The 15109-nt window shown below is 43.7% G+C and overlaps 1 protein-coding gene across 1 annotated transcript in view; it reads left to right on the forward strand.

Moving 5' to 3' along the window:
* TG (thyroglobulin) overlaps positions 1-15109 on the forward strand; it is a 276418-nt gene that overhangs the window by 91670 nt on the left and 169639 nt on the right. Inside the window, exons 28-33 of the mRNA XM_024251255.3 lie at positions 3881-3946; positions 5868-5948; positions 9443-9580; positions 10624-10800; positions 12282-12393; positions 14644-14723. Coding sequence (XP_024107023.3) covers positions 3881-3946; positions 5868-5948; positions 9443-9580; positions 10624-10800; positions 12282-12393; positions 14644-14723 — 654 coding nt within the window. The remainder of the gene's footprint in view (positions 1-3880; positions 3947-5867; positions 5949-9442; positions 9581-10623; positions 10801-12281; positions 12394-14643; positions 14724-15109) is intronic.

Here is a 15109-nt window from a genome sequence, read left to right on the forward strand (position 1 = left end):
AAGGTACTTCCCAGGACACAATAATCTCTGCAGATGCTGGTCAGGTGACTTTCTGGACCTACAAAGGTGCTCTACATATGTGTGCTGAATTTAGTTGAATTCCATTGGATTAAATTGTGTTGAAACAGGCAAAAACCAACGATGAACTTAAGACAGCATATTTCCCAGGCTGGCAGACCCAGGGCTCTGTTGCCTTGAGATGGCCAGAGTGTATAAGGTGTCTGCTTCCTATCACAGTTCAGTACATTCTGGGCCAAAAATACAGTCCCAAACTGATGTGCACCTGCGGGAAGCACCCGTTTGTCTCTGAGTGGTGAAGAACATCTATAATTTTTGACATTATGTAAAACAGGACACACACACCGACAAAAATAAGAGTCTCAGAGAGAGTGAAATACTCACCACCAATTCACCGCCAAGTCAGACACTGAGACTGCTGAGAGGTAAAGACTTTCCTCTTGACATTTCCTAAGGATTACAGCTCTTAGGAAGGGGCAGGCATGGGGATGTGACAGAATTTGTATTTGTATTGAGGGACCGTAACCCAAATTCCCCAATTATTTCATGGTAAACTACATACATACACACACACACACGCACACACACACACACACACATACGTATGTATATATTATTTTTCCATACATTACTGGGGTAAGGTGGTGTTTGGTTACATGAATAAGTTCTTTAGTGGTGATTTGTGAGATTTTGGTGCACCCATCATCTGAACAGTATCCACTGCACCCTATTTGTTGTCATTTATCCCTCGCCCCTGTCTCACCCTTCCCTCCAAGTCCCCAAAGTCCATTGTATTATTCTTATGCCTTTGCGTCCTCATAGCTTAGCTCCCACATATCAGTGAGAACATTTGATGTTTTGTTTTTCATCCCTGAGTTACTTCACTTAGAATAATAGTCTCCAGTCTCATCCAGGTCGCTGCAAATGTGTTTCATGGTAAACTGCTTCTTAATGTGGTCATTGGCTTCAGCCTTAGACTTGAGAGCAATACAATACTCTAGAGATAAATGTTGTTTCTTTAAGTTTTACAGGTTAAATAAGAATTATAATGCATGACCAAAAGTATTTTAAAAATCTTATTCACTTTACATCTGTATTACCTATATGAGTATATAGGTTATATCTATAGCTCTCTCTATATGTATCTACATATGGCATATCTCTATCTATCTATCTATCTATCTATCTATCTATCTATCTATCTATCATCTATCTATCTATCTATCTTTAAAGAATCAATATATCAATAGATTTGGGTATACAAAGATTTAAAGCTGGGCACAGTGGCTCACACCTGTAATCCCAGCACTTTGGGAGGCCAAGGCAGGTGGATCATGAGGTCGGGAGTTCAAGACCAGCCTGGCCAACATGGTGAAATGCTGTCTGTACTAAAAATACAAAAATTAGCTGGGCATGGTGGTGGGCACCTGTAATCCCAGCTACTTGGGAGGCTGAGGCAGGAGAATTGCTTGAACCTGGGAGGCAGAAGTTGCAGCGAGCCGAGATCATGCTACTGCACTCCAGCCTGGGCAATAGAGCAAGACTTCATCTCAAAAAAAAAAAAAAGATTAAAAAAAATTATCTGATTTCCCTTGTGACAAAGTCTAAAACCCCATAGCCTGAGCTTTGAAATAAGCAAATGATGATATCATGAGGAGAGAGTGAAAACGGAACACAAAGTGAGCAGGTGCGCAACCACTGGTTCTGTGTTGTTGCAGTAGGAGTATATGGTGAGGTCTCCTCCGCAGTGTGGAGGACAAGGAGGACAAATCCAGTAATTGCAGAGATCCAAGTCTACATCCCTTAGATGCCATAGGTGTTCACTTTCCCAAATTGCTATAAATAACTTTTACCTTCTAAAGAAGGCTATGACAGAATTTTGAGTAGATCCTTTAGAGAAACATCTCAACATTGCACAGTCTGAGAAGTTCTAGCACCATTGTTTATTCCCATTTCAGAAGTAAAATCAAATGAAAGTGCAACTCGGTCTTTTTGTCTCACCTTTATGTCCTAGAACATAGTCAGCCCCGGGGGAACTTGTCACTTTGAGAACGGAGTTTTCCAGAGAGTTCAGTTCACCTCTTTAAACACAAACACCTTTAACATTTTTGCCATGTCAGATGGACAGAATTCTGAAGTACAGCCATGCACCTCAAAAAGACATTTTGACCAATGAAGGACCACGTATGTAATGATGGTCCCATAAGATTAAATGGAGAATAATATTATAAGATTAATGCATAAGATTATAATGGATAATAATAGAAACCTGATACATAGCACTTGATACTGACATTTCAGATCAAATAGGGGAAATGATTAAGATTCATTAATGATGCTGGGACTTTTTTGTATGAAAAAATATATGTAAATAAAAGTATATAGAGCATCTAGGCTTATGTAAGTACACTCTATGATCACACAACAACAAAATTGCATTTCTCAGAACATATTCTGGTTGGTAAGAGATGCATGGCTGTATATTATCCTCTCCCTAGTGTGGTGGTTAGGAAGGAGTATGGGATTTGAAGCCAAATAGATGGGGTTTAAATTCTTGCATTAACCTTTCTTGACTTTGATTCCTTTATCTGGAAATCGGGGACCTTACTTTATAGCATGCCTGTGAGTTTTAAATTAGGTAATATATGGAAGGTTTTCGTGCAAGCTTGTCCAATCCACCTTTTGTTGTTGTTGTTGTTGTTCTGTTTTGTTTTGTTTTAGGTTTTTAGTATTCTGAAACCATGGTTTTTAGTTTCTGTCTTTAGTGATAAGCAGAAAAGAGTGATGAGGAAGGGGCTTTACTGGCCCAACCAGAAACAGAAACTAAGAACCCATGACTGTATTCTTTCCCTTAGACACCGCTGCTAGTGTTGGATAAATGGTAATAACCGTTTATCAATAAATAACTAGCTCTTCATTAGGACAAATACCTAATGCATGCGGGCTTAAAACCTGGATGACAGGTTGGTAGGCGCAGCACACTACCATGGCACATGTATACCTATGTAACAAACCAGCACAAAGTTTTGCACATGTATCCTGGAACTTAAAGTAAAATAAAATAAAAATTTAAATAAAGGTATAAAAAGACTAGCTCCTAATAATAATTAAAAACAAAATTTGATCATATCTCGATGTCCCAGGCTGTCAGCCAGCCCTCTCCTATAGCATGGGGCTTATTTGCCTCCAGACTCTGCTATCTGGGCTATTTCCCTCACCTTCCATGTCACAGGGAATTTGAAAGGAACTGAAGACTGAGCAGGGGCAAAAGACGCAGCACTGACCATCAGGAAATGGTGTGGCAAGTCTAGTCTCATCCAGAATGGGATCCAGGGGGGAACAGTTTGCCAGAAAGGAAAATTGGATAATATTAGTAATCAGTTGAGTTGTGGCAGCCGCCAACAAGTGGCTGCCTATCAAATGTTGAGGACTGCAGAGGATAGTTTATATACAGTATTCCCATTCTCAAAATTGCTGTCCACATTTACCAGTGAGGCAAGAGTCTCTGAGGAGTTAAGTGATGTGGGAAACTCACACAGCCCTCGAGTGTCCCAGGAGCTTTACTTTCTTCAAGCCAATCTCCAGTTCCTTAAATGACTCTCCCGAATCATAGGTTCACAACCCCTCACGAAAGTAGTCCGTTTGGTGCCCTGAGTATGACACCCATGTCTTACCAGCTCTGGTTTTGTACCAGGGAGCTGGAATAGAGCTGCAAGAAGCTTCTGGGTTACACCTTACGTGGGAAACAGAGTTTTCAGGCCTGGGAAGAGCCTGTGTCAAGGGAGATGGGGCTATTGCAGTAGTGGTGGATACCCAGTGACAGCACACTCAAGCTCATAAAAATAAACATCTTCCTTTGCAGGTCTGACACCCCTAGAAGGAACTCAAGACACCTTTACCAATTTTCAGCAGGTTTATCTCTGGAAAGGTGAGCTCCATGGTGGAAAAGGGGGTTAGCAGGATGCTGATTACATGAGATTGTCTGGCACCACCTCTCATTCACAGGGCACTCTATTTCCGTAGAAGAATAGGTAGAGAGTCACTTTCCAAATGCATACTTTCTGTGGAATAGAAGGGCCCCAACTCATCAGATAAGATACCAAAGTCTAAAAGAAAAAGGAATACTGTGGAAACCCAAGAAGGGTTGGATAGAGGAAGCACTAGGTTCCCGTGAGATAAAGCTTGCTGACCACAAGACACCCTTGTTCCTAGGAGGGGAATTCAGGGCCATTGCAAAGCACAGGAGGCATTTGTCCAACTGGACTCAGCCCCATGTGCCTTTCACCCTTAGGCCCAGGGACTGGGGACAGGACCCCAGGCAGGTAGTGCCCTGATCTCCTGCTCAGAGATAATGCTACTCTGGGTGTGTGGGACAGAGTGGGGGAAAAATGGAGAGTCCGACAATGTGTATGCTTGGCACTTCCCTTCTGCTTCTTTGTCCTCCTTCAAGTTTTCTGAATGTTGACCAAGTGCCTATTCAGACCCAGGGAAAATGAAAGGCATTTAAGGGAGAGATGAGAGGCACAGCCCTGACTATTGAAGGGTTCCGGCCTCAGGAGGGAGCAGATAGAGCAGTGGCCCATCACAGGTCATGGCCGTATGTGCTGGGTGAGAGGCATGAGAAAAGGCCTCTGACCCCATAGAACTTCCTTCCTGTTCCCCTAATCTGTCCTCGCTGATCTTCAGTGTTCCGAGAGAGGATTGGTGATTTGCTTCTATATGCTGATAAACTGAAAGAGCAGGAAGGCACAGACTTGGAATGATGGGATGTGAATCCTTTTCCTATCAATCCCCACTCATGTGCCTGGGAGCCCATGGACCAGCCCCTCATGCCTAGATTCCCCATGGGTAACATGCGATACAGATGCCACTCGCCACAGAACTGCCTGAGCAATAATACGTCAATGCACAAAACAGTGCTGTGCATATAATACCTGCTGAGTAATGTTGGTGGGGGTGCTGGTGATGAAGAGAAAAAGGAAGACAGAAGAAGAGGAGGAGAAAGAGGAGAAAAGGAGGGGGAGGAGAAAATGAAAAGGAAGGTGTTTACCATCATTTTCATTTTAAAGAGATAAAATGAAATTGTGTACTTCTTTTCTCATTTAATTATACCTATAATGTAGGCCTAAAGAGGGGGTGATATTTTATTCATTTTCCAGGCAAGGAAAATGAGACTTGGAGAGGGTACATGAAATGCCCATGGGATGCCTGGGAGGTCCTGGGGTTGAAACCAGACACTGGTAGGAGGTCCCAAGTCCAGCACTTCCTAGTTATCAGAAATTTCTGATAAAGTGTTAGCTGATGAAAAATGAGGGACTTACATTTCTCCAGGACATTTGCCGCACTACAGGGAAGTACCTTAAGGCCTGCCTGATACCTGCACCACCACAGGCTCACTCGCTTTCATGGAAGACCTGTTCCTGACTTGAACATTTAGTTAAATTTTTAAAATTTCTAATTCATTTACTGGCCACTTGAGTGGTCTGGGATAAATTATTTTGCCTCTTTAAGTCTCAGTTTTCTCAAGAGTAAAATGGAAATCTTGTTCCCTACCTACATAGGGTGTTATAAACAGCAATGTTTACGAGCATATTTTGTTAACTCGAAAGGGCTTTGCATATGTTAATAATTTCAATATCACAGATAATGAGTGTTCTATCATTGAGAGGTTGGATGATGTTCCATATAAAAAAGAGTGCAGATCTATGTCAGGGCATCTGTTGCAGCTCTTATCTAAGGCACCTGGCTTTAGGGCCTGATTTTTCTCACATTACTACTACCATTTTGTTGACCAGTGGAGTACTACCCCTTCTCCCCAGCATTGCAACAACTCTTTTTTTTCGTCCTAGATTCTGACATGGGGTCTCGGCCTGAGTCTATGGGATGTAGAAAAGACACAGTGCCAAGGCCAGCATCTCCAACAGAAACAGGTACCAACCCTAAAACCTTCTCACACACTTAGGTGTCTGAATGCAGAGACTAAATGGGTGCACCAAGAGTTTAATCAATGAATATCAATGAATGGACGTATTGACATCACTCTATTCTGTATCCAGCTTTAATCTTTTAACCCAATTATCCAACTCATAAATATGGGAAGCTCCTCAGATGGGCAATTGGCACAGAAAGTAAGGCAAAATCATTGCAAATTCATCAGTGTTACTGGAAATGAAGACAACCATAACAACAAAACCTGAAAAAAGAAACAAAGAGCAAGGTTCACCCGACTGTGGCCAATGGGCTTCACTTATGTCCACCCTGAAGAGTATAAACAAAGTGTAAATATTCTGAAATTGTTTAATAAATGACATGTCTATGAGAATCTTTTGCATGTCATGGCATACAGTGAAAGCTGTGATTCCAAACATGAATAGGAACAGTACGTATGTACTGTCTGGACTTCTCTACCTCCAGAGTCTGTGATTATTATTACTGAGGTGGAGCTAAAACTCAGAGAGAGAGGGAGATCAGCTGCTCAATATGGGCTCAGCAAGGACCAGGAGACAAGACATCTGCATGTGGTCTGCAGTGTGTGTGTGTGTGTGTGTGTTTGCATGCATGGATGCACTGTAGGAATAGGAGTAGGAGCAGAAGGAAAGAAGGAAGGAGAAGGGAATAAGAAGAGGGAGAGCCAGATCAGACTGCTGGCATAGGAAGGCAGCATGGTACACGGGAAAAAAACATCACATTACAGAGCAGATACTAGAGCTTGAACCATGTTTCTGCCACTGACTACATGCCTTAGTGCACGGCCATGGGTAATTTGCTTCCCTGCTAAGATCCCTGGATTCATGTGTAAAAGAATCTTGTCTACCTCTTATCCCATTAGATAGCAACCACTTGGCACAGTGCCTGGTGCTTAACACATGCCTAAAAAATGCCCAGCACCCTGCCCTCCCCTGCTTGATCAGGCATTGTGTTTGTAATCCTCAACCTCGGCAGTGCCTTTGAGGGGCAGCCACACAGCTTGTGATAATGTAAATGTGTGGGAGTTAGTGGCACTTGAGAAGGTTCTGTCAAATCCATCATCACACACTACTTTAGGGCAGCATCTACAAAACTCTCACATGATTCACACAAGATGCTCCCCCCGCCCCCTGCTTTCTTCCCTCTCCCCTAGAAGGGGAGCTTGGCCCCCACTGGAGACCTTGCGGGGAGTCAGGGTGAATAGGCAAGGCTCAGCTCAGTTTTCCCTTTCTCAGTTGATTGCATTCCTGGGCTCAAGGAGATAAAGTGCCTGGAGAAAAAATCACATTGAGTCCAGGCCCAGTGGCATCTCCACGTGGGCTTGTTTACTCGGATGGTGCTTCTCAGGGTCCATGAGAATGGCCTGTCTGATTCAGAGGACATGAGGAATCTTCCCCTTTGTGTATCAGGTTACTCCCATCAGTCTGAATGTTTAAGACAAACCCAGGAAGCCAAAGAGAGTGATTGGTCTCATTGCTTTTAAGGAGGGCACGTAGTTTTAAGAGAAATAGGAAATGGCTTTATCTAATACAGCATGTAAACCAGGTATAAGATGAAGTGGCTACAGTATTCATTCTTTCATCCAACCAGACATTTTTGAGCACATGTGGCTGTGGCCTTGGACATTCACACACTAGTGAGAATTCCATGTGCCAGCCACTGCATGACAATGTGGCAAGGGGTGCAATGTGGACAGGTGTCAGGTGCAGTGAGAATGCAGGAGAAGGAATGCTAGCAGCCTGCAGGGGCACGAAAGGTTTCTCGGGGGAGGCCAGAAGGATCTGCCAGACGCTTCCAGGTACGCCTGAGAAAAGGTGTTCCAGGTAAGGGGAACACCTGTGCCAAGGCTCTGAGACCAGGTGTGCCTTCAGTCCTGCTGCCTTTTTTCTCTTCTCTTTCTGATGTCTTGAGGGGGAATCTGTTATCTCCCTGAGCTCCTACTTTGTGCCAGGCATGGTTCAATGGGGAGACCCACATGGGGACTGGCCATTATACAATCATGTGAGATGAAGGCTGGGGAGGCAATATGATCTCTGAGGTCTCTGTCCTCTTGTGCCAGGCATGGTTCAGTGAGGAAACAGGCTTGGGAACTGGCCATCATACAATCACATGAGATGCAGGCTGGGACAGCGACATGGTCTCTGGGGTCTCTGCCAGCACTAAACTTCTGACCTTGCCAAGTACTCATAAAGCCTTTACCCTGTCCAGTGGTTCTTTCTAGTGAAGAAGCTCAGTCTCCTTGAGCCTGCTTTATGAAGTGTGGAAAATGGCTGCTGACAAGCACTACAAGGAAAGTGCAGTGCCCAAGTCCACAGCAAAGTGGAGGTGTATATGGGATATAGTACACCTTATACAGAGCCCTGAATGAATGGACATTGCAAACATTCTCCAGCTCATCTCCCTGATCTGCATCTTGCCACCATTGTACATCCCCCTGGAAGACAGAGCCCTCCAAGGTTACAGAGCTATCCCCACTGGGCCTGGGTGTTGGGGCCCTTGGCCCTATAGAACCTCTTTATAGAGTCACAGGACATCAGAGCAGGAGGGATCAAAGCTGATCCTCGAAGCACAAGCTGCACTAGCTGGGTGGGGGAGGAAGGTGTAATGGAGCTTGAGCCAACGGAGGGAAGAGCATGGGCAATTGCATGGGGACTGCAAACAGTGTGGTGATGAGCTAGAGTTAGCAGGGCTGTTGTGTTGCTGAAGTGCAAATCAAGACAATCCGAGTTGAGGCTCAAAATGCAAGTAGAGACCAGATTAAGAAAAGAAGCTGGACTTATTTTCGTAGGCAGTGGGGCCTCCAGGAAGAGCTGGGATCATGGCATGTGAATCTCTGAAGACAGAGTCAGGGAATGGTTGAGCTAAAACTTTGAAGTTTGGGTTAAGTGGAGCTGAAAGCTGAACTTATAGATGAAGACTACCATTTGGGAGAGAGGCTGGACTTCCATGTGGCTTCAGAAGACATAAAGAGGATCAGTGGTTCAAAGTTACAAAAAGAGGACTTGACTATACAACTTCCTAATGATGGAATGGGCTGTTGTGGTCAGCACAATGATGTCATGTGGAGCTATAGAGGCATTAGACAGAAGTCTCCAGGGGAAAACTTCTGCATTAGGTGAAAATGTGGACCAGATAACTTCCAAGGCTTTATCTAAACCCAGATTCTAAGATTTTGCCATCCCATAATTTTTAGGACTTCCTGGGGCCTTCTGAACTATTCCTGTCTGACCCGACTCCCAGCTCTACTAACTTCAATCCTGCTCTGGTTTCACACAGCATAAAAATGTCTCTGTCTCTATCTCTGACACTCTCTCTCTCTCCCTCCCTCCCTCTCTCTCTCTCTCTCTCTGTGTGTGTGTGTGTGTGTGTGTGTGTGTGTGTGTGTTTCTTTCTTGTGTTTTTCTCATATTCACTAGAGTTAAAGATGCGGGAAGTTGACTCCCTGCTTCTTTTTCAGGTTTGACAACAGAACTTTTCTCCCCTGTGGACCTCAACCAGGTCATTGTCAATGGAAATCAATCACTACCCAGCCAGAAGCACTGGCTTTTCAAGCACCTGTTTTCAGCCCAGCAGGCAAACCTGTGGTGCCTTTCTCGTAAGTATCCTTAGGCCTCGTCCTTCTTCTTCCAGACACTGTAGTCAGACATCACAGGCCAAGTTTGGCAACTCCTGAGACACAGATAAGGCCAAATTTTGTGTCATAACTCATGGATCACTGTAGATGATATAAAAGAAAGATAGCACATAACCCCTATCTTCAAGAAGGTTACAGTGTAGTTAATCTCTACTCTGCTTCCATAACCTATCTTCTTCCACCAGTCTCTCCATCTATCTGTCCATTCATCCATCCATCCATCCATCCATCCACCCATCCATCCCATTCATCCATCCATCTACCCATTTATCCATCCTATCCATCCTTCCATCCCATCCATCCATCCATCCCATTCATCCATCCATCCTTCCGTCCCATCCATCCATCCATTTGATCATCCATCCATCCATCCATCCATCCATCCATGTATCCATTTATCCATCCCATCCATCCATCCATCCATCCATCCATCCATCCATCCATCCATCCATCCATCCATCTATCCATCCATCAATTTGGCATTTATTAAGTATGCATTATGTTCAAAGCTTTGTGTTTGATTTTGGAGATGAAAGAGAACACCCAAAATGAATCAAATCAACCATGTTCCTTGCCCTTGGGGAGCTTGTATATACTAGGGGCACAGGCTGACTTGGGCACAGGTACAGGGAGACCATTCACAAAGTTCACAGTTTTTACAGTCCCGTGACCTCTGGTCTGCAGATCCTGACTCCCTCTGAGATGGCCATGGGTAGATCCAATGCAATGTTACTCTTTTGCCTCTTGTATTGCTGAGTTTGAGGTTTGCCCCTTATGCCTTCAACTCTGCCTTTATTCAGAAGCACACTGCCCCCTCCCCAGCTAGCAGAACCCTAGCATTTTTGCATGGGCCTTCCAGACTGGGTGATCATGACAGTCTCAGACCTCTGCCCTAACTAGGAGGGATCTCTACCAGGCATTTCCCCACCCAGAGAATCCTGTAGAGATTATTCTTCCATGTAGACCCCACAAAAACTAAAATCACACTACTCTTTTGCCTGTAGGTTGTGTGCAGGAGCACTCTTTCTGTCAGCTCGCAGAGATAACAGAGAGTGCATCCTTGTACTTCACCTGCACCCTCTACCCAGAGGCACAGGTGTGTGATGACATCATGGAGTCCAATGCCCAGGGCTGCAGACTGATCCTGCCTCAGATGCCAAAGGCCCTGTTCCGGAAGAAAGGTGAGCACTTGGAGAGATCTGCATAAACTGTATTTCCAATGTTCTGCTGGCTCTGTGGTTTTAGAAAGATCCACATTAGTTTCTTATTTAAAAAACGTTTTCTTTATACTTTTATTGGTTTCAAGAAGATGGGAACATGGATCCAAACTTTCACGGTTAGGATCAATAAACTACTGCGTAATTGTTTCAGTTTAAACAAAAAATATGAAAAAGGGTTATGTGGGGGCAGTATTTCAATGCAGAAGTAGGCTTTAAAAAAATAAAACCCAAAATGTTTATTCACACTTAAAACTAATTTATTCTTCTTTTAAAAGTAAAGTTATTCATGTTCCTTGTAGAGGTGTGAAGCCATTTAGAACTGCATCAAATTGACAGTAGAAAATAATCCTCTCCTAAGACAGCCACCTTTAATACATGCATCAGAATCCCATTTGGCTGTATATCACAAAGAATGTCAGCAACATTGACTTTAACAAGATAGAAGGTGATTTTCTCTCCCAGGCCATTAATGATGCCATATTTTTGGAGATTTTTTTAACCCCATACAGTCTGTTTTCTCCAGATGTTTTCACCTTTCATTTACTGTTCTATCTTCTTTGTTGGAGGTCTTTCTCAGATGTCCCGTGACCCTTATTTTTCCACTCCAATGTCAAAGGGGTCCACAAGCTGACTGGGCAGCCCCCAAATGTGTGGTGGGAACTTGTTGACTCTAGGTTTCTTTGAGGGATAATCCTGTTGGGTTGCCCTTTGGGGAATTCCTCATGCCAGTATTTTTAGGTTCCTCCTTCAGAGGAGTTTCTCAACACCTGGCCTTGGGGCATGAACCTGGCTTCTGGTGGTTTGGGCACCAAATAAATTTGGAAAATGTGGGGGGGACACCTCAATATTCATTATGCAGGCTGACTTGAAAGAATCTCCTACTTTCTGTGAAGTGATCGTGCCATGGATTGTACCTGACACACCCAAGAGATCCTCTCTTCTGTCGTCTTGAGAGAATGAACCTTCTATCTTCTTCCATGGTGGGGAGAGGGCTGTTGTCAGCTGCGGAGAGGAGAGCATCTAGAGGCCAAATAGCTTCTTAAAGAGATTCCAGCCAGTACTTCTGTTTGGGCCATCTTCACCCCCAGGGCTACCATACTTAAACCTTGTGGGATTCCAGAGGGCAGATGGCATTGCTTCTTGGTTCTTCCCACAGAAAAGTTGAGTAGTTTTCTTGGTCTGTTAGGCCTATTTTTATTCCTCCATATGCTTTCTAGCTTCTAACATTTTGTTGCTGTGTCTCCACTTTTTAAAAAAAATCTTTGTCCCTGTGGACTTACCATCATTTTAGTGAGATTTGAGATAGGAAATGAGGGTTAATATGAATTTAATATGTCATCTTTAACTGGAAACTTTCAGTCTATGTTTTACTCATTTGTCCTCATATTTTCATGACTACAGCAAATCTCCAAGTAATGTATTTTCTTTCTTCCTCTATGTAGTTATACTGGAAGATAAAGTGAAGAACTTTTACACTCGCCTGCCATTCCAAAAACTGTTGGGGATATCCATTAGAAATAAAGTGCCCATGTCGGAAAAATCTATTTCTAATGGGTAAGCTACTTGTGTCTCACCCCTAATGTTTATTATTAATAATACTTCCTCAAAGAAGATGACACAATCACAGCTAAAAACAGAAGCATACCCAGCACTTTGGGAGGCCGAGCCGGGCGGATCACGAGGTCAAGAGATCGAGACCATCCTGACCAACATGGTGAAGCCCCGTCTCTACTGAAAATACAAAAATTAGCTGGGCATGGTGGCAGCACATGCTAGTAGTCCCAGTTACTCAGGAGGCTGAGGCAGAAGAATCACTTGAACTCGGGAGGTGGAGGTTGCAGTGAGCTGAGATTGCGCCACTGCACTCCAGCCTAGCAACAGAGCAAGACTCTGTCAAAAAAAAAAAAACAAAAAACCAAAAAACAAAAAACAAAAAAAAAGCACAAAAACTATAAAATCCGAAGCTAAGGGGGTAAAAGATAATAAGGAGGTAACCATATCTGAAAACCTCAGCTAAGGTAAATTACTGATAGTAAGCACAACATTTAGCCTTGAACTACTCGCTGGATGATGAAAGAGCCACCGAGCATTATTTAATATAAATTATCAAGTATGGTACTAAATTTGATTCTCAAAACCTCACATTGCAGTGCTCAGAATCTAGAGAGCAAGTGGAAATTTTAACAGACTCATATACATATAAATAATTTTTATTTTTTATTTATTTTTTAAATTTATTTTATGATTGATTTATTTGCTTAGTCATTATTTAGTTGTTTTAATTGAAGATGATGTCTCTCCTAGTATTGTCTGTGGATCTGACCCATTAGAATCACCTGGAGAGCTGAATGTGAATTCTAATGGGTGAGATCCACAGATCTGCATTCTTGGGTCCTATTTATAAACTGCATCCTTGGGTCCTATTTCAAACCTGCTGAATCAGCACTTCCTGGGATGGAGTTCAAGAATCTGACCTTTAAGGAAGCTTCCCCAGTGATTCTTTTATACTTAAAAATTCAAGGGTCATCCATTCATGAACCATTGATCTATGAAGTGCTCTTGAGTTATGACACTGAATCACGTTGCTGGTGCTTAAGATCTACTTTTGAAAATGGGGGTAAAAAGATGAGGCAGGCTAGCCTGTCTTGAGATTCAGCTGGACACCACTGTGCTGATGGGAGCAGTGGATGAAAAGGAGGGTTGGAACCAGGGATCAGCCTGACCGTGGAGCTGGGATGGGAACTAGGGGAGTAGATTGTGCGTCTGGACTCAGGGAAATGTAGTTGGCTGGGAAAATCCATGGTCCAGACTGGATCTTAGAAATGAGCTTCCGAGATAGGAAAAGGAAGTGGTAAGTGGATGGGTTAGTGGAGAACTAGGAGATGGAAAAGCAGAGAGGTGACTTGCAGGCATCAGGGCACGGAAGCTGCCAACATTGGAGATGCTGCCCAGCAGGTAAAAGCATCACCGCTGGGATGTGGCTTGGGTTCAGGGAAGGAGAATGGCAATACGAGGCAGGATCCCCTCACCAAGAAGGGGCTAAGTGTTTGAGAAAGCTCTCAGGAGTCAAGAATGAGTGGTCAGACTGGAGCAGAGTGGTCGGGGCAGGGTAAACTTGGAATTGACCCCAGAAACATTGGTTTGGAGCCATTAAGTCCCTCCTGCCATGAATAGCCGTAGAAGCTGAGGGTGGGGCTTAGTTATTGAGTGGATAAGAAGGTCAGTCTTGAGAGAGCCTGGCTGGATGGGCTGACCCAGTAAACAGAAGTGCATTGGTAGAGCATGATTATCCACGTTGTACAGTGAGTAAGAGGGGAAGTGAAGGGGAGCACAGGCTCGGCTCTGGCTGCTTAAACAGGCCCCTGGCTGGGTCACCCTGACTGTAAGCCCATGGACTCTCCTCGTTCTAGAAATGCCTTCCCTGTTATTTCTTTATTTTCCCAGAGTCCAAAGCTGCGACCTTCTGCTTACCTGAAAGGATTGAAAGAGTACATTCTGGATCCTAGGTTAGCTTGGTTGGAGCCTGGCACATAATAGGCACAGAATATATGCGTGATGAATGAATGGGTGAATAAATGATTAATGGCAGGACAGTATTCCTGAGAGGAGTAGAATTTTGTTTTCAGAAAGAACCTCAAAGCTAAGAATCCACTCATGCATATTGACCAAAGCACCCCCAGTTTAAGTAGGGGGTAAAAAAAAAAGCTGGTTCCCCAAAGCAAGAATGACTACCATCAGCCCACCCAGTAGGTCGTGGGTCACCAGTGAAAACCTTCAGGCCTGCTTTTTCTCTTCCTATGCCAGGTTCTTTGAATGTGAACGACAGTGTGATGCGGACCCATGCTGCACTGGCTTTGGATTTCTAAATGTTTCCCAGTTAAAAGGTAATAATAGTAACAACTTCCTCTCCCTTGCGCACAGCACTCTGCAGTTTAGAAAACACATTCACATCTGTGATTTTACAAATCCTCAGCATCTCCTATCCTCGTTCACAGACAAGGAAATGGGGGCTTGGAGAGGGCACCTGGCTAATGTGTAGCTGAGACATGGCTCCTAGTCCAGTGATCATCACTTTACATATGCAGTTCTACCTGGCCAAACTTCCTTTCTTGTACTCTTGGCTTAGATATCTTTTGTTCATCTTTCAACGAATACTTGGGCCAACCAGCTTGGCGAACTTTGGATCCATTTGTATGACATGTATTTAATGTTTGGTTGATTCCCTTACTAGTGAGTGATTCTGGAAAAGTCACTTAATCTCCCTGAGCTT

Source organism: Pongo abelii, chromosome 7 (genome assembly GCF_028885655.2).
Source record: "Pongo abelii isolate AG06213 chromosome 7, NHGRI_mPonAbe1-v2.0_pri, whole genome shotgun sequence".
Classification (NCBI taxonomy): domain Eukaryota; kingdom Metazoa; phylum Chordata; class Mammalia; order Primates; family Hominidae; genus Pongo; species Pongo abelii.